At 39.3% G+C, this 22,189-nt stretch overlaps 1 protein-coding gene and 1 long non-coding RNA gene across 37 annotated transcripts in view; one reads left to right on the forward strand and one right to left on the reverse strand.

Moving 5' to 3' along the window:
• Positions 1-22,189, forward strand: part of LOC131381586 (uncharacterized) — a 239,395-nt gene that overhangs the window by 183,589 nt on the left and 33,617 nt on the right. The gene's annotated exons all lie outside the window — the stretch shown is intronic.
• The window catches only part of NRXN3 (neurexin 3), a 1,690,724-nt gene that overhangs the window by 138,008 nt on the left and 1,530,527 nt on the right, over positions 1-22,189 (reverse strand). For all 36 annotated transcript variants that reach the window (XM_058429925.1, XM_058429924.1, XM_058429914.1 and 33 more), the window contains one exon: positions 21,580-21,887. In XM_058429925.1, the coding sequence (XP_058285908.1) occupies positions 21,580-21,887 (308 nt within the window). The remainder of the gene's footprint in view (positions 1-21,579; positions 21,888-22,189) is intronic.

Here is a 22,189-nt window from a genome sequence, read left to right on the forward strand (position 1 = left end):
ACACACACACACACGTATATATACACATATATATACACACACACACATACACACACACACGTATATATATATGTATATGCTGAAGGGATGATATTAATGGCACCAGTGGAAAATGAGAACACTAAATGGTGTCCAAACCTTGGGAAGAGACCCGAGTGAAGAGATAATTGGCATAAGATTTCAAACAAAGGGACGAAGGGATTCCCCTAAAGTAAGGACTGATGTGGATAAGCATGGAGGAATTCAAAGAAACTCATGACTGGTCAGCATTGTTTTCTGAAAGAAGGTAACATTTAACATCCAAGGGTGTAGAAGTGAAAAAGGAGACCAAGTTGAGAGGTTGAAATAGGTGCTGATCAAGAGTTGGAGGTGGAATGGGGGAGAGATAAAAAACAGAGAAGTCTTCTAAGACCAGGTTGAAGGCAGAAGTAACAGACAATTTGGAATGATCTAGAATGAACACAACGGAGAGAAAAAGGAATTTGGGTTGATGATGAGAGGTACTTTATAGATATAAACAAATGAAAAACTTGAAGCCAAAAAAAACACTGCCTGGACTTAAGTATAAGATTTGGAAATTATGGTTAATCATCAAGATATTAGGGCTTTAAAGTTTTGAGATTTAGCAGTTCAGAGACAGGACAAGATCCAGGGTGAGGCCATCAAGCTGGGTGGGCCTGTAGTGGGGGCCTGGCTGCTATACTAGTTCAAACCACAATCAAACTTCATCAGAATTAAAGCAATAGCCACGTATTAGGTCTCTCTGCCTCCTCTCTTGCTCCTTTACAATATTTTCTCAACATGGCAGAGTAATCTTTAAAAACAGAAGTCACATCATGTCACTCCATTACTTAGTACATTCTAATAGTTTGCCATTGCACTTTTATATAAACCTAAACTGCTTTCCACAGCCTAACAGTCCCTGTCTGTTTCAGTCCCTGCCACTTCTCAGATCTTACCTCATACCAGATTTCTTCTGCTACAGCCATATTCATCATCTTTCAAACACTGCTCAACATGTTCCGGCCTAAAGGCCTTACACTAACCGTTCCCTCTGTCGTAAATATTCTTCCCCCAGACTTCACAGACCTGACATCTTTTATCATCCCAATCTCAGCTTCAATGTTTCTTCCTTAGAGTAACTTCCGCTAAACTAGCTACTCACCCATCAGGCACTCTGTGTGACATTGCCCAGGTTTATTTTCTTGATAGCACTTGTCCCTGCATACTATATTCTCTTGCTAATTTATTTATCAGTAGTCTCTGCCCCCACCCCGAGAATGTATGTTCCATAAGAACTAGAATTACCAGAATTACTGATTTCATTGTATTTTCATTGCAGCCTCATAGTCTACAAGGGTGATGGGTCCATAGCAGGAATCACTCTGCTCTCCCAAAAAATGTTTGTGGAATGAATGAGCTGAGAGACTGGGGTGCTTGAGGGATGGTCCACTCCTTTAGATTCAAAGTCAGACCTCTTCATTTTATAGGCAAAGTTTTAACGGTCTAAGAGACATTCGAGATAAGAAGGATTAGGAAATTATATCAGTGAGCCATAGTGGAAAAACATGAAACCAAGATAAGAAAGGGCACTATAGTAGCTTGGGCACCTTAAACCTGATGATGAACTATCCTAAATATTCTTCTGGAGAGCCCATGGAGCATTATTTTCAGAAGCTGTTATCATTGAGAGACATTTATAATTTAAAGTGCAAACATTTCATATATTCAGAATTAAACTGCATTGCTTTCTTTTGATTTGGAGAAGGTTCAGAGGGGGAAAAAAAGTGCAAAGTAATTAAATAAAAGCCTTGACCCAGTCTCTCACTGATTGCTTTTCCTGAAGAAGATCTTATTACAAATGCAGTTTAAGAACAGAAGACACATTGAGATTTGAGTCTGAGAAGGAAGTTTGAAAGAATTAGCATGTTGCTGAGGAGGCAGTTCCATTTTTAAGTTGCTTGGGCCACACTGCTGTTCTGTTAGTGGTAGGGACTACTCCATCAAAAAGGCAGAGAAAAGGTTCTTTTGGAGTCAGCCTGGAAGTCAAAGCCATGTGTGCTTTTTAGGACCTGGAGCTGGCACCCTTCTAAGGAAGAGATTGCAGCTAAGAGGTGCCCCTTGCCAGTTCAAATGCATCTTCAAAGCAGCAGTCGCATCACGAAGAGAAGACCCTATTGGCATTCACTAAGTGGTGACTCCTACTCTGGGGAAAGAAGCCATCTCTCCACACCCAGGAGAATCTGCTAAAAAGGAAAAAGAGCCTTGTCTTCCGAATAATCTCAAAATAGCATTTGAATGCAACAGAAAACAGAATGCTCCCTGCCATTAAAGAGTGAAGAACTTACCTGGGCAAAGAACTGAAGTAAGCTAAGTTTGGAGGCAAAGACTGTGAAAACTACTATTCATCAGGTTTCGGTGGAGATGCCCATTATTACTACTAATAATTACAACAATGATAATAAATGAATTTAATCCTAAAGCAGGAGGCATAATCTCCAGCGGAGGCACGAAAGTCTTGTAATCACCCAAGCCTCAGCTGTGCCAGGGAAGTAAGAGTGGGAAGAACTAAAGAAAAGGATTACAATTAAAAAGAAATTGACATCTATGAATTGAATTGGGCACATTATCTCCAGCTTCTGGTTCAGAGTTTTTATTACAAAATTAAATAGGCTAATTAGACTGCAGGAAAACTTCCACTGAACTCCACAGTTTCCTCCACGCAGAAAGAAAGACCAAAGTAAGGCATGAGAAAAACAGGAAGAAGAATCAAAGTTTCAAGTTGCTGATTTCTGGTTATTAGTATTCAGCGAAAGACACAGCAAGTGAAATACCGGAAGGCTGTAAAGTCCAGAAACCTAGACAAATGTACATGCTAAATGGTTTCTTGATATTACAACATATGATAGTTTCCATGACATTATTGACACGACATCCATAACTATTATATGATCTGTTCAATGTGTATGGTCCCTCATTAGCAAGCATAGTTTAATGTACCGTGCAAAATTGAGATGAGTGTGATATATTAACACATTCCATGGAACCTTGCACGTGGGTCTGTGAGGCATTGCCTTAAATGATTCATGTCTCCAATTTTCACTAAGGGGAGCCGCACCATTGGCATAGCACAGAGGCAGGGTTCAGATTGGAAGAGCAGGCAACCCATTCCACATGACCATGTGACGCAGTCCAGCTTTGGAAATTCTTCCAACCAGTCCCACACCCCTTTGTCGTGAGTCATAGTAATGGGAGGGTCACTCTTGGAATGACCTTTCTTTAGCCCATTAAGTGGGGACTGTAACTGGTCACTTCACTTGGTCGAATCTGATGTGCTTCCAGACTTTAGCATCAATGTGTAGTCCAAAGCCAGAGGAACGCGATACAGTATGATCCCTACGGCAGGGCCTCGGCATAGGCTATTTCCTTTGGCGGGAACACTGGCCCTTGTCCTCTTTTGCCAATCTAACATCTCATCCTGCACAGGACAGCTTCTATACGGCTTCCGCAAGAAAGCTTCCCCAGATGACAACACTACCTCAGGTCCTTTTCTACTTTCTTAGAAGCCTGCCCTCCTTTATCACACTGTGTCATGATTGTGATTAAATAATTACGTGTGAAATTGGTTTATTCATGCCTTCTTCCCATGATATAAGCACCATGAAGACAGGCATCCTACACTTGCTTTATTATCTTTTTAACTCTATCCAGATCTGTCCACACAGCAGGCAGCGGCCATTAATTGACTAAATAATCTTCCCTTTTCAATTCCCTGCCACCACCTTGAATTCACATTAGATGGTGAATAAAATGGCTACAAAGGCCCTGACTTTTCAAATGCCACCTCTGCCTTGCAAGCCAAACCCGAAATAGAGGTTTGCCAGAATCTCCATAGCCTTTTAAAGGAAAAATACTTCCATCACCACCTCGGTCCCTCTCTCCTCAGGGAGTTTTGGGGCAGTCTGGGAGACCTGGCTGAGGCCTTGTTCAATTGTCAAATCATACCCTTGGCCTCATTTAGTGGGCTCTTCAGGACACAACAGGATTTAAGAGGCCAGGCACGGTGGCTCACGCCTGTAATCCCAGCACTTTCGGGGGCCGAGGCGGGTGGATTACGACGTCAGGAAATCGAGACCATCCTGTCTCTACGAAAAATACAAAAAATTGGCCGAGTGCGGTGGTGGGCACCTCGGGAGGCTGAGGTAGGAGAATGGCATGAACCTGGGAGGCGGAGGTTACAGTGAACCCAGATCATGCCACTGCACTCTAGCCTGGGTGACGGAGCAGGACACTGTCTCAAAAAAAAAAACAAAACTGGATTTAAGAGCACCAGACATGACAAAGCCATCTCTGATATTCTCTAACACAATCGCCTTTCATAGTGCATTGCAAAGGAAAGTGTTTCTTGAATTTAAAAAGGATGCTTAGATAAGGAAAATGTTTACAACAGAGGATGGAGGCAAACTCCCTTACAAAAATGCCTAATTGGGTGAGGAGGACAACAAGAGAATGTGGCTCACTGAAAATGAGGGAGAGAGAGAAAGAGAAACACAATCACACTTAAATTTCCTTTTTATCAGTGACATGACTGGCATTGTTTTATATGATTTGTTTTCCTCTAATTATTAGCAGGCATATTGCTGAATGCAACATAAAAATAGGTAATCTAGACAGTCACCTCAAATCTCCTAATTAAAAAAACAAGAATCTCCCTATAGTTATTTGAGTCAAAATAAATTATGCATGGTTTCTATATGGTTGCATGGTGCTTTCAGTATGATGTTGCAAGTGAGTTTTGCTATTTATCCTCTTCCTTCTTCAAATATTTTGATTTACTTCAAAGCCTCCAGCTTCGTTTTCTGGTTAGAAATAGCCCTGGGAACATCCTCATCAAATTCCTTCTGCACTTTTCTATTCATGATTGTCTCACACTAGTTTCCACTTAGCTCTCCTCCAATGGAAGTAAAATGTAGCTCGTACCTAGTGTAATTATTTAATCAAATTCTATTTTCAGTGTGTGTATATATAATTCTTACTGCAATTGTGTACTGATAGCAAGCTCTTGTGTATGTATATCCATCCAACATTAATTCGGCATTTTTTGTGTGTGGAGCCCCATCTGTGTTCTTACAATATATTATTTCTCTTTAGGGGAAAGAACTATGTGGGAGTAATTCTTTTTCTACACCTTCTACCAACTAGCACATGTAACGTAAAGTAAATAAATACATTATGGTGATAAAGCTGGGAGCCAAATGAAAAGACTTTATCGCCAAACGCTGTAGGATGGAACCCAGTGACATGCAAACATATTGATTGACATTTTGTAGCATAAAAATTCCAGAATGACAATTCTAATCCTTGCTCCTCTGAAAAATATAAGCATCTGGTGTGAGGCAGAGGAATGAGCTTATGCTCATTTCTGGATGTAAAAAATTCAAAGGGTTTATACATATTATTCTCATTCTTTCTGAGGTGGCTAAGAAATGAACATTATTGGTGAAACTGGAAAAAAAAAAATAAGGGCTCTTAAGGGAATACAAAAAAGAGTTGAACATTTTGCCTTGGGTTAGAGAGGGAATTGGTACAGTAATTCTTACTGGAATTGTGTAGTGATAGCTAGGTTATATATACACATATATATGTATATGTATATATATACACATATATATGTATATGTATATATATACACATATATATGTATATGTATATATATGTATATGTGTATATATACACATATATATGTGTATATGTGTATATGTACACATATATATGTGTATATGTACACATATATATGTGTATATATACACATATATATGTGTATATGTGTATATATACACATATATATGTGTATATGTGTATATATACACATATATATGTGTATATGTGTATATATACACATATATATGTGTATATGTGTATATGTGTATATATGTGTATATGTGTATATATACACATATATATGTGTATATGTGTATATATGTGTATATGTGTATATATATGTATCTCAGATCTCTACTACACCATGTTGGTTACCCTCAAAACTTTATGCTAATTAATTATAGATATTCATTTTGTGTGTGTGTGTGTGTGTGTGTGTTACAGTTTAGTAATAGCTTAGCTGATCAAATCATACCAAAGTCAGGATGCCAACACGGGGCAGCTAATTGGCAAATAACCACAACTATACAAAAGCAAGAACTATAGAGGGCAGCAGAATGTGGTTCCAGAGACCTGAGTTGTAAGTGCTACTTTGAGGTCCATTGATAAGGAGATTTCAGAGGGAGAAAAAAAAAAAAAAGTAAAAATTGGTGCATTCAAGGAATTAGACACCAAACTGTGATGTCAACAGCTGCAACACTGGATGCCAAAAAACATTGGATGGATGCTTTTAAATTTATTAGTGAAGATAATTTCCAACATACAAGTCCTTCCCAGGCAAACTATCATCAAGGGTGAGAATGGAATAAAACATTCTTCAGATGAGCAATGTCTCAATGATTTTACTTTTTAGCTATCCTTTCTCAGGAAGCTACAGGACAATGTGTACCTTGAAAATGAGGAAATAAAGAGAGCTGAAACTAGGATTTAATACAGGAGCAGGACCCAGGGATTTTCCAGCATGAGGAGCAAGGAAGATGCAGGATGATAGCTGTGAGGCAGGCTCAGTGAGCGCCCAGCCCAGACTAGAGCAGGAGGTCAGACGACTCCAGAAGGGAGACCTCCAAGACAGAAAAAGAAATAATGGACTCCTGTATGCTTATCTTGTGAGGACTTTTGTAGCTGTTGGCTGTAGCACTGATGGGTGGCTAGAAAAATAAGCTAATGAGATAACGAGGGTATTCATTAACAAAGAGTTACAGGAAAACAGAAATAGTCATAACAGTAGAATGTTTTGTCAGAGGTAGAAATATAGCCTGTTGTTTTTCACTGCTGTATCCTCAGTCTCTAGAACAGCGTCTGGCACATTCTATGCAGCTGGTGAATAGTTGTGGAACAAGTCAGTTCATGTATGATCTTACATTGTTTTCAATGGGCGATATTACAAAGTCATAATAAGAAACTGAACATTTATTTAATCGAAATGTGATAGAATTTTACTGGGAAACTGGAAGGTAAAAAAGTGTGTGTGGGTTGTAGGGCAGGGAGAGCATGAGAAAGCTCAACCTTTAGTTCTAGAAGCAGAAGTCACTAGTTAATATGTAAAACTGAAAAAGTCATGAAATAGAAATGCAAGCGTATTGCTAGAACTATGAACGGAAATGTCTGAAAAGGATGTGAAAGGGTTACCAATAGAGAGCAGGACTTTAGGGCAAGGTGAGAAAGATACTACTATTTTTCTTTTGTTATTGTTGTTTTCTTATTTTAAGTCTCACGATGCTATCTTCAGCTGGGTTTTCAGAAAACAAAGTCTGAGGCCCAGTATTGTGTTTGGGAAGTTTGGGGAGAGTGACATCAGAGTCTGGGCGGACGGGGGAGGTGAACATTCATGCAATAGAGACCTCAGCTGGCCTTAGGAAACTCTCTAGCTAAAAGGTCCTTCCCAGTTATCCAGTCTTGAGACAATGGGCTGAGTCTTGATAGATCCCCCCAGCTCCATCATCCATCATTAATTGGATATGGGCCACCCTTCAGGAAGGGGCTTGACCTTGGGCAAGGTGGCTTCAATAGTCAAAGGCAGTTCTTGGTGAAGGATTTAGCCAACAGCCATCAGCCAGCACTCTAGCAGCTAAAGTGATGCCTTTTCCCCAAAGGGGATATCTAGGCACAGTTCAAGGTTTTAAATTATGTGGCTGTATTACTTAGGCCAACCACAGTGGCTCACACCTCTAATCCCAGCATTCCAATGCAGGAGGATCACTTGAGCCCAGGAGTTTGAGACCAGCCTGGGAAATAAAGTGAGACCTCATCTCTATAAATAAATAAATAAATAAGAAATATATATATATATATATATACTAAAAATAAACTATCTGAATATATTGTTTAGATAAAAATAAATTAAAATGTGAAATTAATTTACTTATTGTTTACATTTTTTATAAAGTGGCTGAGCAATTTGCCCCCGGACATAGAGCTTTGAGCAATGAAACTAGTATTTGAAACCAGAATGGCCCATCTCTGAAGCTCATCTGGTTGTGTAGGGCTCAATCTCTGAGATTCTTCCAATATAAACATTCCGTAAAACTATAATCTCAAACCAACGCAAGAAGATATTTGCCATAAACATTGCAAATTTAGTCTCCAGGACCAAAATATGTTTCAATCACTTTATTGTAACTTGCTTTACGGTTTCCATCATTTTTATTCAAAACATATATTGTTTACATTTGAAATTTGGTCTTTTTTGAATAGAAATTAATTAAAGACCCTATTCTTGGAATCGACCTCTGTAAATATAGATGGCTGCTGCCTTTGCAACTGTACTAGCCAATCAGCATGCTAAAGTTTTTGTAAAAAAACTGGGCTACAAGTAGGTCTGCTTATAGTCTGAAATATTTAAGAACAGTACCGGACTGTGTGTTCCTTTAAAGCAGAAAAATTTCTATTTCATTCTTTATTTCTCCAAAGTCTTGCACTTATGAGACACCCAATGTTTGTGGAATAGAAAATGTTCTCCATAAGAAAAGAGGATTTTTGTCTGTTTACTGATGTTGTTCAAGTGCCCAGGACAGTACTTAGCCCATACTAGGCACTCAAATAACTCAAGTATTTGTTAATCAAATTCAAAATCAAACTAAAATTGAAGTAACATGGGGGCACCTCAGTTATATATCTCATGTCCTCATAAACTGGACTGTGGAAGTACAGCATTTTTTAAATCAGATCATAGTACTCCTTGTGTAGGCTAATGAATTTGCCATTTTATCAGTAGACACGTGTTACAACTGCACTCTTATTGTGGTCCCATCTTCCCATCTAGGACCACTGCTGTGCAGTCTTCTTAAATGACAAAGCCAGAAATCATTTAGCACTCACCCTTTCTTTGAATGGGAAACAGGAGAGAATCAGACACTGTGGTTTATACAATACATAAATAGATTTTTATTTTTTTTTAAAGTGGCCCGTTCAAAAGCTTGAAATCAACCAGGATATGGAGGTAATTATATTAAGGGTGTTACAGAGCAACGAAATTATTCTGTTTTTTTTTTTTTGCGTAAGTGGTCAGGGATGCAATTTGCATAAGTTATATCATATTGATTCTAGCAGACAGAGACTCAATAAAGACAAAAGAACACATGCAAAAATAAATGCCTAGGGAAAAAAATCAGAAGCCACAGATGGAGGCATCTATTATTTTTTTACTTTAAATGGAAAACAACAGCAATAATAAAACAAACAAACCCCCAAATAAACGACAACAATCATAACAAAAACCCCATCCAGGTCAATTCTCTTTCATAAAAACTGTCTATTTCTCTCTTTGTCCTTGTTCATTTCTCCCTCATAAAACCTGCTTTCAAATGTCATCCCCTCCCCCTTGCCAATAGATCAAGCATTCTATAACAGGATACATAGGGTAGTAAGGAACTAATAATGATGATAATAATAATGAGAAATGGCCTCAGAGATATATTTCATGCATCTTCCTCTCTCCTTGTCTGCCTTCAGTGGAATAGCTTCCCAGCCAGTGGGGCATTAATCATGAGAACAGCAGCCCCGAGATAAAGGCTGGGTGAAATTTCATTGTGCATTACAGTGTGAGTTGTGGGTGCATGAATATGTGTCTCTCTCAGTATCTGGGAGGAGAAAGTGGAGAGGCAGAGCAGAAAAATCTGTCATTTTATACATTTATACTGCTTAAGATGGTCAGGACTGTTTCCCCATTGTTACTGTGGATTAAAATCATTCACATCCTTCTGCTTCCATTGGAGGTCACCTCTCAGAAAGGGGGATAAATATTATGACAAGTTAAATTCTACCTACTTTTTTTTTCCATCTGCCTTGGGGGTATGCAGTAAAGTGAGGGACAGGAAGAAGGGGCATCGGAAACCCGGAGCAGCACTGTCTGATGGGATACAGTTTTCTCTGCTAATCATTAGTGAGGTATCCACCCTTTCACTTACATAATACTTTGGGTTAACAAAATTTCCTGTCTTGAAGAGAACTGAGCTAAGTTTGGGAAGACCATTTGGAAGAGATAGGTAAACAGATACCATGATTACTTATCAAGGAACTGTAAATATTTCCTAGAGTCTTGCTCTATACTCTATAGTGAGGTACACATATCTGCAGCATGAGATCATCTGGGAGCTTGTTAGAAGTGCACGATCTGAGATGCCACCCCAGACATGAATTAAAATCTGTGCTTAATAAGATTACCCAGGTGATCTGTATACAGACATTAAAGTTTAAGAAGCACTGTTCTCCATAGTACAAGCAAACACACGAGCATCCTCCCTCTCTCCCCGTCTCTCTCTCTCTCTCTCTCTCTCTCTCTCACACACACACACACATATAATAACATGGGGCCAGAGATATAAGAGGTTGCATTATACACACAAGTCAATCAAATTCCCATCAAGTAATTCTCTCAGTGACTGCTAGCCACCACAGACGTGGTGTGCATTTATTTCCCCAATCATTTTATTTCCCCAATTATTTCATCCATGAATGATGAGAAAATCAAGGAGAACCTTACATTCACCATGTAGCTAACAGAACAAGCTCTCTAGACAACCCAAGGCATTAATTAGAAGGTTTCAAAAGGCGAGGCTGTCATAACAGCCTCAGTGTGTTTCTAATTTTTACAATCATTCAAACATGCACCAGAAAGGTATGAAACCACATCCCACCCCTCCCACTGCCTTGTCATAGACATAATAGAAATATCCGCCTTGACGCCTGGCAAGTGATGATTGCTGCTTGAATTCGTTTTCCTATTATATATAAATAGAACATCATATATTTTCAGAAAAAACAAAAAACAAAAAACAATTCTTGAACCTCAGTTTAAATTGAAACCATTGGCGGTTTTTTTTGGATGATTCAAGAGACATTTATCAAGTACAGTCATTCCTCAGCATCTGTGGGGGATTGATTGGTTCCAGGACTTCCCATGGATGCCAAAATCCTCAAGTCCTCAATATAAAATGGCATAGTATTTGCATGTAACCCATACACATCTTCCTGTGCGTTTTAAATCATCTCTAGGTTACTTATAATGTCTAGTACAATGTAAATGCTAGGTAAATAGTTGTTATACTGTATTGTTTAGGGAATAATAATAAGAAAAAAGTCTGTACATGTTCAGTACAGGCACAATTTTTAAAAAATATTTTTGATCCACAGTTGGTTGAATGCGGATGCAATCCCACATATGCAGAGGGCCATCTATAATCTACCTTTTACATAGAAATGGTCATTGTGATGCCTCATCCAACAGTTTTCAGCAAAGAAGGGAGATATAGAAAAAATATTATATTATGATTTTAATTATATCAAAGATGTTTTATTCATCTCTCTCAACCTAAGCCATACAAATCCATGAAACGGGCACATAATTCTTATAGCAATAATTACAGAGCATCTCTGCTGTCTTCCTCTCCTTCTCAATTTTTCCTTTCTTTTACTTCTTCTAATTCATTTATCCCTACATTTAACTGTCCCTGTGTGTGTGTGTGTGCAAGACACTATGTTAGACAATGTTAAAATAAAACTTTTTTTATGAGGAAAGAGCATAGGCCCAAGGAAGCTAATTGCCATATCAGAGACCACAAACTAGCAACAGAATAAAAAAGAAAATATAGTTGAAATACTGGTTTATCAGCTGAGACCTAGATTGTAATCCCATTTAAGACAGCAGCAATAATAATCTTTGAGCCCCACCCATTTAAGCCCTTGACTTATATTATCTTAACCTAACCTTGAAGTTGGAAATCATCCCCATATTTCAGCTAGTAAAAAAAACACAGCTCCGCAAAGGACCCTGGCCAAAATTCTACAGCTGGAAATGAAGGTCTGCCTAGAGTCATGGTTTTAAGAACTTCTCCAGTCACGAGCTAAGTCTCCTGATGCCTGCTTCAATGCACTTTCCTCCGTACCAGGCTGCTTCCTCCTAACTGCCTTTGCCTACTTTGTAAATAAATTATATTGGCCCCCACTGCCTCTTCACTCTGATCATAAGCATTTGCTTAACTTACTTTCATTCATTTAACACATTTATTTTTCTTCAACTGATATTTTTGAGCCCTGCTTTGTGGCAGGCACCATTCTAGGCTCTAAATGTCCAATGATGAGCAACATAGCTATTGTTCCTTCTCTCAATCATCAATGTTCTTTCAAATTATCACTAAAAACGGGTAAATATGGGGCCAGTCAAATTATAGGGTTTCAAACATGAATAAATGGTGCTCACACAATATACTCAACCATCAGACCAATGTTGGGGACCAGCCTTAGCACCACCCATAGGGTACCCGACATCCGGTGGCGACAAAGGAATGAGAATAGACAGGTTAAGAGTGCATAAAGAGTGGGGTGCCAGGGGGCCAAGCGTAAAATGGAGGCTGCAAAGGCGACAAGCTCTGGTCTCCACACTATTTATTGAGTACAATCACTTAGATCTAAGAAGCAGATGTTCAGGGGTGAAACGGTGAAAGGGGGGCGGTGTGTCATACACCTAATCTATAGCAATGGCGGTTTAGGTAAATTTTCTTTGTGCTGAAGCAGCATAAAATTAACTACTGATTTATTCTTTAATTTATCAGACAGCAGCTGGGGGGAGTGGGCCTCTCTAGGAGATGGCATATCTGGCCACATTTCAATGCTTCAAAGGAGAGTCTTTCTCCTTTGAACACAGTGTTTACAGATAAGAGAGCAGATCTCGCTCTGAGCATGGGAACATGATGGCACTCAGGAGGCTTTCGTCCTCCGAGGCCTCTTGTGGCTTTCAACAACTTCTTATTGTCCCATATTTTTATGGCCAGTTTATGTAGGCACCCTACAAGTGCTTTTCCCAACAAACAAAAAAAAAAAAAAAAAAAAAAAAGGCAGTGGCAGTAACTAGAAGCAGGTAGGAGGCTCCTAAAATCTACCCTAACACATAGAAAAAAAGTAAAAAAGCCTCAAGTTAATTTTCCATCCTTACCAAGTAATTTTTATTTGCATATATTTGAAAGTAGGTTTTAGGAGAATTAAGGATTAAGTCATTTGGAAAGGAAGAAGAAACTGGAAAGGGAAAGGTGGGTGATATTACATTTCCAAAAGTGATTTGAAAACTATATGTGCTAGAATTAGCCCTTGCTTCTGGCTGAGCAACAAGACTGGAAGCCAACAAAAATAATCTTACGTACCAGAGACAAGGAGATATCTCTGGGACTCCTTATTCCTAGAGCAAAGATCCAAGAGCAGCAAAACCAGTGATGCCCACCCTCACTGGTGAGCCTCATGGGGGAGTGGGTCCTGGGAAACAGGGGCTTGGATTCAGCCTGTAAATATTGTGTGGCCTGTGGACTCCCTGAGAAGGTACTGGTGGATGGTTGACTATCTATACCTTTCCACCAACACTGACTGCGTATTACTCTGTGCTCACTACTGTTCTAGGCACTGTGCTATTATAGTGCCTAAAACAAAGATCTTGCCATCCTAGAACTCACAATCTACTAAATAGAGACAATAAACAAATAAATATGAGTTATAATGTCAGGCAGTGATAAGTGCTATGAGAGGTAACAAAACAGGAAAAGGCGATAGAGTGTTGTATTTTACAGATGGTCAAGGAGGTCCTTTCTGGAAGGTGCAATATAAGCGGAAACCTGGGTGAAGTGAGTACTGTGAATAGCAGGGAAGGGCTGTTGCAGGCAGAGGAAATGGCAGGTGAAAAGGCACAGGCATCTTGGCACATTCAGGCAGGGCTGAGAAGATTGAATGAGACGCTCGCTTAAGGTGTAAGATTTAACGGGGGTTTGCTAAAACTTTGTTTTCAAGCTCAATCGTATTTTACTGAAATATTTTTAAATCAATATTAATGCAGGAAAAAAATCTGCAAAAGCAAAAAGTCAAATATCAATTTTAAGTTGAAAATCTAAGCTTGCAATTGCATAATCCTGCCTCACCGGTTTCAGCCTTCTTCTGGCTCTGTGTTCAAGAAGGATCAAGAAGACCTGTGTGATTGGAGCAACGTGGTGGAAAATATGGTCAGAGCAATAGGAAGGAGGAGAACCATATGCCACACAGCAAGGATTTTGGCTTTAGATTTGGCTAAAGAGTCTGTTAGGTAATTAGAAAAACCACCCTGAGGTTTAAAAACACTCAGGGACCTCCACCCGTGGGTAGCCAAGAGCTGACCCCACTTCCCTCCCAGCTTTTCAGACACCTAGAAATAAGAGCCAGCACTTTATTCGTAGTTCTGGTGGAAATTCCATCCTGTAAATATTACACCCTAATTGGAAGGGCATCTCTATGAATTCTCCTGGGAGCTTTCAGACTTCCAGCCTGTCTGCCATCAAGACCCTTTCATCAACTAGATCTAGTTTTGGGAAGCACCTGTTCCATCCACCAAAATTACGTATTAAAAGAAGGATGAAAACAAACTACACTGCACTCTTTTCACTTGCCTATTTGTACTGCCAACATCTAAGTCTTTAAAAGGAAGGTAAACCCATCAAGCTCCCTTTTCTGTTGTTAGAACTGTGCAATTCCAGAGAGTAAACGTCACCAGAGAATCATACCAGGCAACAAGTAAATTAGAGTGCAATTTCTTTCCCCCCAAATTATTCTCTAAGCGGGAAAAAGAAAGTACCTGCGTAAGGGTAAGGAGAAGACAGAAGATATTTCTTGGCTGGCAGCTAAAGTCTAATTAGACTGACAAATCTTCAGCGCCTTCTCCAGTTATGAGGCTTGGCAGGAAAAGAACAAACCATGGAGCCTCACATTATGTAAGGCTGTTAATCAATATTAGTTGAGCCCTGATCCTAAAAATAAACTTCCCCTGGAGGCTCTGTTGTCTAGTGGTAAAAGCGAGGAGATGAAAACTGTGTAGATTCTTTATCTCATTTCTCTCAAGCTGGTGGCAGCAGGGAAAAGGTGGAAGGACCCAGAGGGGATAATTCTTTGGGTAAGTATAACCACTTTTGATACAGTGTGATCTACATCCTGCTATAGCACAATATTTGCGGATAAGGTGGATCTATCTCGTCTCCCAGTGCAAGGCAGTTTGATTATTTGAAGACCTGGAGAATATCTGAGGTTCTAGTCTGGGCCTCCAAGTGCCATTGATAACAACATGCTGTAAATCTGTGTGTCATCATAGAACCATGTGATATTGCTAATATTTAACCATTTTGATCTACAAAAATAGTGGTTTCATACACTTCAACCTAATAGAATAGTCTACGTGTTACAGCTGTTCAGCAAAGCCAATTCCCACTCCAGAGTATGAAAGAGCCTGCAGTAGCAATCTCTCCTGATTGATGAGCTTGGGGCTCTGATTCAATTTGGGGCCCTTAGAAGAGATCCAGGCCCTTGAGAGTTTGTATGAGTATAAACAAAATTGTTCCTGGGCTTATCCAGCCCCACAGGAAGGCTAAGCTCTAGGGAGATCTGTGAGTTCTGGGAGAGTCTCTTAGGTTGAAGTGGTTTCCTTATGTGAAAATTTTTAGTGAAAAGTTATGGGGTGCTTTTCACACATGATTGCACTTACTATTTACAAGGAGCCTACGGGAAAGGTACTGTTAGGCCACTTTTGCAGATAGTAAAACTGAGGCTTAGAGAGGCTAATCATCACCTGCCCAGAGATATACAGTAATATGGTTTGGCTCTGTGTCCCTACCCAAATCTCATCTAAAATTATAATCTGCACATGTAGAGGGAGGGACCTGGTGCGAAGGGGGATCATGGGGGCAGTTTCCCCACTCCCCTTTCTCTCTCTGGCCACCATGATTGTAAGTTTCCTGAGGCCTCTCCAGCCACACAAACTGTGAGTCAATTAAACCTCTTTTCTTTATAAATTACTTAGTCTCAGGTAGTTTTTTATAGCAGTGTGAGAACAGACTTATAAATACAGCTAAGTAACTGGAAAAACCTGGAGTCCAACTCAGAAATTCTGACGCAAAAGCCCATGCTCTTCAACACACTGAGACTCTACCCAGAACAGACATTGCACAGGATCGACATTTTAATCCAAAGTTTTTTCTTTGTTTTGTCATCATCAGTATCAAGGCTGAAGCATGCTTCTTACTGTCTCCAGTCTGACATCGAAAAGCTAAAAGGACTTTGCCTATAAGAATTTTTACAAAGCATGAGAAATTGTGGCTTCCTTCTGGAACTTTCAAAAGTGGTTCACATTCAACACCAAGTTTGTGAAGCTTGAGATGAGAATGAAATCTCACAAACCTCTTAAGTCTTTCATTTTGACTACTTATAAGGATAGTTCCAATCCAGGCTGAGTATTGTGATTTTCTGGCAATTTTCCAACAGCAGTGGCCAATGTCAAGGTGACTTTACCAATGCCCCACACAGAAAAAGTATGTCATGATCAGTATCCTGCAAATAGTTTATAAATGATTCCAAATGGCGATTTGCACAGAACACACTGAGTTGTTTTTTTTTTTTTTTTTTTTTTTCTGCTGATAACTCAGGATGGAGGCTTAAGGTAAAAGAATACATGTTAGTGGTAAAAGACTCTTTTTTCTCAGTTTTTCCTTCTATCCTGAAGGAAGACCAAGGCATTTGAGTGTAGACTGAGTTGAACTTTTCTATTTTAGAAGCTGACCTATCAGCACCATAATAATTACCCACCAATATTGGAGTCAGTTGTAGAGGAAGTGTTTGTGCAATTATTGGGGCATTCCTGGTAGTAAGATACACAGGGAACCCAACTCAGTTTACCCCTCTGGGCCCTCTCCCACTTGGCAAAGTTTCAGGCCAAGACTTTGATTCTGGACCCCTTGCTACTCACAGACTCCCTCTTATGCATTCTCTGTTCTACTTGGACTTGGCTTTCTCTCCCATAGATTATAATCTCTGCTTCTAACAACTTAGCTTCTGGCTGACATTTGACCAACCAGGAATATGTTCCTCTCAACACCTGTCCAATTGTGCTCTTTTTACAACAAGGCCTAGGAGAATGAGTGCATGAGATCCAGTCAAGCCACCCCATGCACCACTTGCCATCCCCAACACAAAGAGCCATTCATGAGTCACTATTTCATATCGATAGCTCATGTCAAACCCTCTTGCCCTATTTAGATTGTAAGTTCCACGATGGTAAGGAACCTGGATTTTTCTTCTTTGCAACCCTAAAAGACACGTGGATAGACAGAACATATTTTCAAAGACTCATAGAACTCTAAGTTGGTTTAAAATAAAACAGAAATTTAAAGATAGGTAATGAGGTGTCAGAGAAGTCTGTTCCTGAGATCATAGAAATTTTGATTTGCCAGGACTAATTTCAGCACCTAAATTCTACCTGGATCCACCTTCAATCTCTATTTCCCCCAAACTTCCTAGCCGCTACTCTAAACTATAGCCACTATTATCACTAGACACAACCCAATTTTCTGAGGCAGACATTTGCCTGAGAGGATCTTGATTTAATACACCAATTGTGGGAAAGAGAATATAATAATAACGGTTAAAACGCATGCAGTCTTACTCTGAATGGTACACTTATTTTAAGCATTTTACTTATATCAACTCAGTTATCCTTACGACAATCATATAACATAGCCACTAGAAGTATACCACCCTCCCTACTTTATAATATGGTAGCCTTAGTAATGTGGTAGACTTAGGTTGGTTGCAAATTATTGCTACTCCTCCTCTTATTGAGAAGTGATATTTATGTCTCCTCCTCTGAAACTGGGAAAGCTCTGTGACTGTTTAGACTGATAGCATATTGTACAAGTGACACTGCCAGTTACCTAGCCCAGGCTATATAAAACTGGCACCCTCTACTTCCTGCCCCTGGAAGTACTCTCTCTGGAAGCCCTGAGACTCTATAAACAGAGCCCATCTACTCTGCTGGAGAAACCACAACAAGAATCCCAGAGAATACATAGAGAGGGAAAAGGGCCCTGCTGAGTCCCATCTTCCCAGTTAACCCAGCAAAGCACCAGGTATGTGAATAAAGCCAGACCCTCCAGGCAAAGTCAGCCACTGAGTGAACACAATCATCTCTCTAGAAGGTGCAGAAGAACTGCCTCGCTGAACCGTGCCCAAATTTCTGTCTCACAGAATTTTGAGATCTAATGACATAATTGTTTTAAACCATCAAGTTATGGGAAAGTTTGTTGCATAGAAATAGTTAACTAGAACTTACATGACTTGTCTGGGGTCATGTAAGCTAATATGAGGATGAACAAAGTTTTAAACCCAGCTAATCTAGCTCCAAGTACATGCACTGAATCACTATGCTATAGCCTTACTACTGAAAAATACAACAAATTTGGCCAAAGCACCCTGGTCACCGTGGAGGAAAAACTTTCCTCAAGCTATGCTACCTTCCATTGTTAAATGACTCTAAAGTAGGTGATAAAGCCTGTCTTGTTTTCAGATGTATTCAGTAAATATTTACTGAGCACCTATGAAGTACCAGGCCTTTACTTGAGAATTATCACTCACACACCTGTGTTCTCAATGCACGTCTTAAATTTTTTAAAATTCAATAGAGTACCTAGAGATATCCTTCTCAATGTAGGATCAAGACCTGATGCTTGGACATGATTGCTATGAGTAAATTAACATCATCCAGGTTATTCACAGATAGTTCTACACTCTTACCTGTAACAAAATGGAATCAGAAAGATCAAAGCACCAATTACTTTTAAGAGGCTCTAACACTAGAGAGACATACCAATTCAAAAACTACTTGTTCCCATTCACACACAGTTAAGAGCAGCACTGAAAGCACTTTATAGTTTTCCTTTGATCTGAAATCAACACTAACTCAGGTCGACCAGAAAAGAACTCCTGAAAGGATGTTTTCTTTGCTTATGCTTTAAGAAAGAACTAGAGGATTCTTGAACAGACAGGTTTTTATACTGGTGGACTCACATGCTTATTTCCTTTCTCCTAGAGGAGTCTCATTTTCAGAAAACTTTGCTTTAACAATGTTATTAAATTTAGCAAAAGAGGACAGAACAGTGGTATCGTTTGGAAAATGTTCTATGTATGATTTCACATATAGATAAAAAAGTGAATAATGGGCCTGGTGAATATGAAATCCAGTCTTCCCTACCTTTTTTTCCCCACTCACTTCTGAAGTATCTCCCAGAGATCAGAACTTTATGAATCCTCCTCATCTAAGAAAAGTAGTGGGGTCACATAGGCATATTAATGCTTCCGGGGCTGACCTTCCTTACCTGCAGTCTCTAGAGTCTGGGAATTGTCCTAAACCTTGAATAGAATCCAATAGTTGTTGGGTCCCCAGTCCTAACATAGGTTTGATGTGATCGACAGAATGTGTTTAAGACCAGACTAGGCTTGAAGATGAGGCTTTTAAGTTTTTAATGGAGCACAGGGCAGAGTTCTGATGACTAGTGGTCAAGAACAAAAAAGATTTCCAAAACCCTTGGCAGAAAGTTATTTCCTCTAGTTAGTCTTTCAAAAAATCCAGGGCTTTTTAAATCCCTCATCTCAGTCTAATCAATTCTTGTAGGCTATTGGCTTTCCTCCAAGAGGATGTACTCACGCTTAAAACCAAAGCGTCTCAACAGGTTTATAACTAATTTTTGTAGACTTGGTAGAAGTAAAAGGAAAAGCATGTAGATGTAGTTCGATTATTACTGGACTTAAAGAAACACATGCCAGAGAGAGGCTGTTGGAGAAGGCATTCCCAGTTGTTCACCTCCTCTAAAATGGCCATAGGTTCTGTAATGTTTAGAGTTATAATCACCAGCAAGATTTTGTATCTTGTACTCTACTTTTCTTCCAAAGTTCTGACTTTCTCAGTTTACGGAAAGGGTTTAGGAACTCACCCAATTTATTCCCATTTATGTATGTGCTACAGGAGGGAAAGCCAAAAAACCAATAATTACTACGGCTTGGTTCCCGAATCCCCGTGTAACATTAGATCATCTCAAGGTCAGTGAAAATTTGGCCTTAAAAAGAACTACAGGACCAGCCATTCCTATGAAGAAAAAGCCATTTGCTTCTCTGCTTCCCACAGAGTTAGCAGAATACGTTCTGACAGAAACAAAACAAGTCTGCCAAGACCTGTGCAGACAGAAGTGTCCTTTCACCAACAATAAACAGATCTGCTCTTGAGCTAGAGAGAGTCATAATAGAAATATATATTGCCTTTTATCTTCTTTTCAGTGAGTAGAGCAAGGTGTCAGGAGTTATTGGTTTAATATCAGTAGAGAAGAGCTATTTTTTTCTCGTGAGCATGTGTGTAGGTATGAATGTAATAGCATGTGTGACGGTAACAGTGCTATGCTAACCAGGTTTTTAGAAGCCTTTTGAAAACCATAAAATTGCCCTTATGACACTGTCAGCATATACAACTTCAAATTGTTACTATGGAGCCATGTAAAGAGCTGTCTGGATACTTCTGCTCAAGGAAAAGGAAAAAAGGAAGGCAACAGATAATACACTTACCATTACCTAGCTCACATACATTTAATTCTGAAAAATGGAAACACATAGGTGGTATAATTGATTATTGACTTTAAGTTAACAATGTCCATTGGAGTCAATGTAAAGGTGATGTTCAAGACACAATTGAGCTCCTGGATAATGTCTTAAAATTAAGAAGCAAACGGGACAAGTGATAATCTACTGATTATTCTATAAACACTAACTAGGATAGGGTAAGTAATTGTCACAGAAGCGATTGGAATGTCTTATGGTATGCCAGAGCATTTAAGGCTAATAACTCAGTTAACCTCCTACCCCCTACTAACTAGATTTATGAAATGCCAAGGGAGTCAGCAAAGTATTAAGCTTAGTTTGGATATAATTACTTTCAAGTGGAAAAAAATTGCCACAAAAATAAGGACTTCCAGTTTAGCCAAACTCAAACCTTCAAATTTTCTACAGTAATTAGTATCTTGATCAAATATATAAAGAAAACAAAATGGGCACAAACCTGACACATGATTAATCAGGATTTGATAACAAACACAAAGACTGCATTTTACAAGGATTAGTTGCACTTCTAACTTCAACTGCCCTTGATTTAATGGTACCCATTGACCTCAATAATGAATGATTCATGTTATAGCAAAGCCATCTGGAGAATGTGAATGAAATTGAACTAGGATATAGCTTTTCACATGATAACAAATTTTCCTTCCCCTCCTTTCCCTTTCTGTTATTTGAAAAGAAAAGGTAATAAAATTAAAGGAGAAAGTATTTCATACTGAAAGTGTAGTCCATTGCTCATTGTGAATAACAGCTTTACCATTTCAGTGATAAATACAATAAGAATAACAACCCAGGAGTGCCACAGACTTTTATGACTTCTTTAGCAATGACTTCACCCTTCTCTTCTCCTGGGTCTCACTACTATGAGTATCTGCGGGCATCCTTCTTACATAGTAATTCAAACTCTTTAGCTACATAAAACAATGACCATGATAACAATGTTTCAAAGATAAAAATACAGATGCAATTAATACTTGGAAAAAGGCCTACCTGAATGCTGGCTGTAGAGCGGTTCTTACGGGTTGTGGTAGTCGCCATTGTAGTAGTGGTTTCCATGACAGTAGTAGACATTTCTGGTGGCATGGAGGTCGTCTGTGTTGTTCCCAAAATTGATGGGACTTCTCCAACCAGCCGAACACTTCCATTGATTTTAATATTGGGGTTGTTCTCAGCTGCCATGTTCAGTACTTTCAAACCATCATAATAGAGCCCAGAGAGTTGGCCTTGGAAGAGGCGTCCTTTGTCCTTTCCACCAATGGCTATTTGCGCCTGAGTGTTGAAGATGGTTAACTGCCGGCCTAGTGGGTTGGGTGGAGGAAACATTATTATTCTCAAACGTTTTCCTTGTTTGCCTTACCTGGTCTGAATGGACCAGGCATCATAACAGGCTTCCTTGAGCAATTGAAGCGGAAGAAAAAATGGACAACAAAACCTCAGTACTGATGTTAGCAAGTAACATTTCATTATGGTTATCTCTTCCACTGTCTAGCTGAAAATCTTTGATAACTTGAACAATCAAGTCTCTATTCCTTCATAGTGAGGAAGAAGAAATCTTGGTTCAATGATAAGAAGTATTACGGTCTTCTTGGGTATATAGTTG

Source organism: Hylobates moloch, unplaced genomic scaffold (genome assembly GCF_009828535.3).
Source record: "Hylobates moloch isolate HMO894 unplaced genomic scaffold, HMol_V3 SCAFFOLD_16, whole genome shotgun sequence".
Classification (NCBI taxonomy): Eukaryota; Metazoa; Chordata; class Mammalia; order Primates; family Hylobatidae; genus Hylobates; species Hylobates moloch.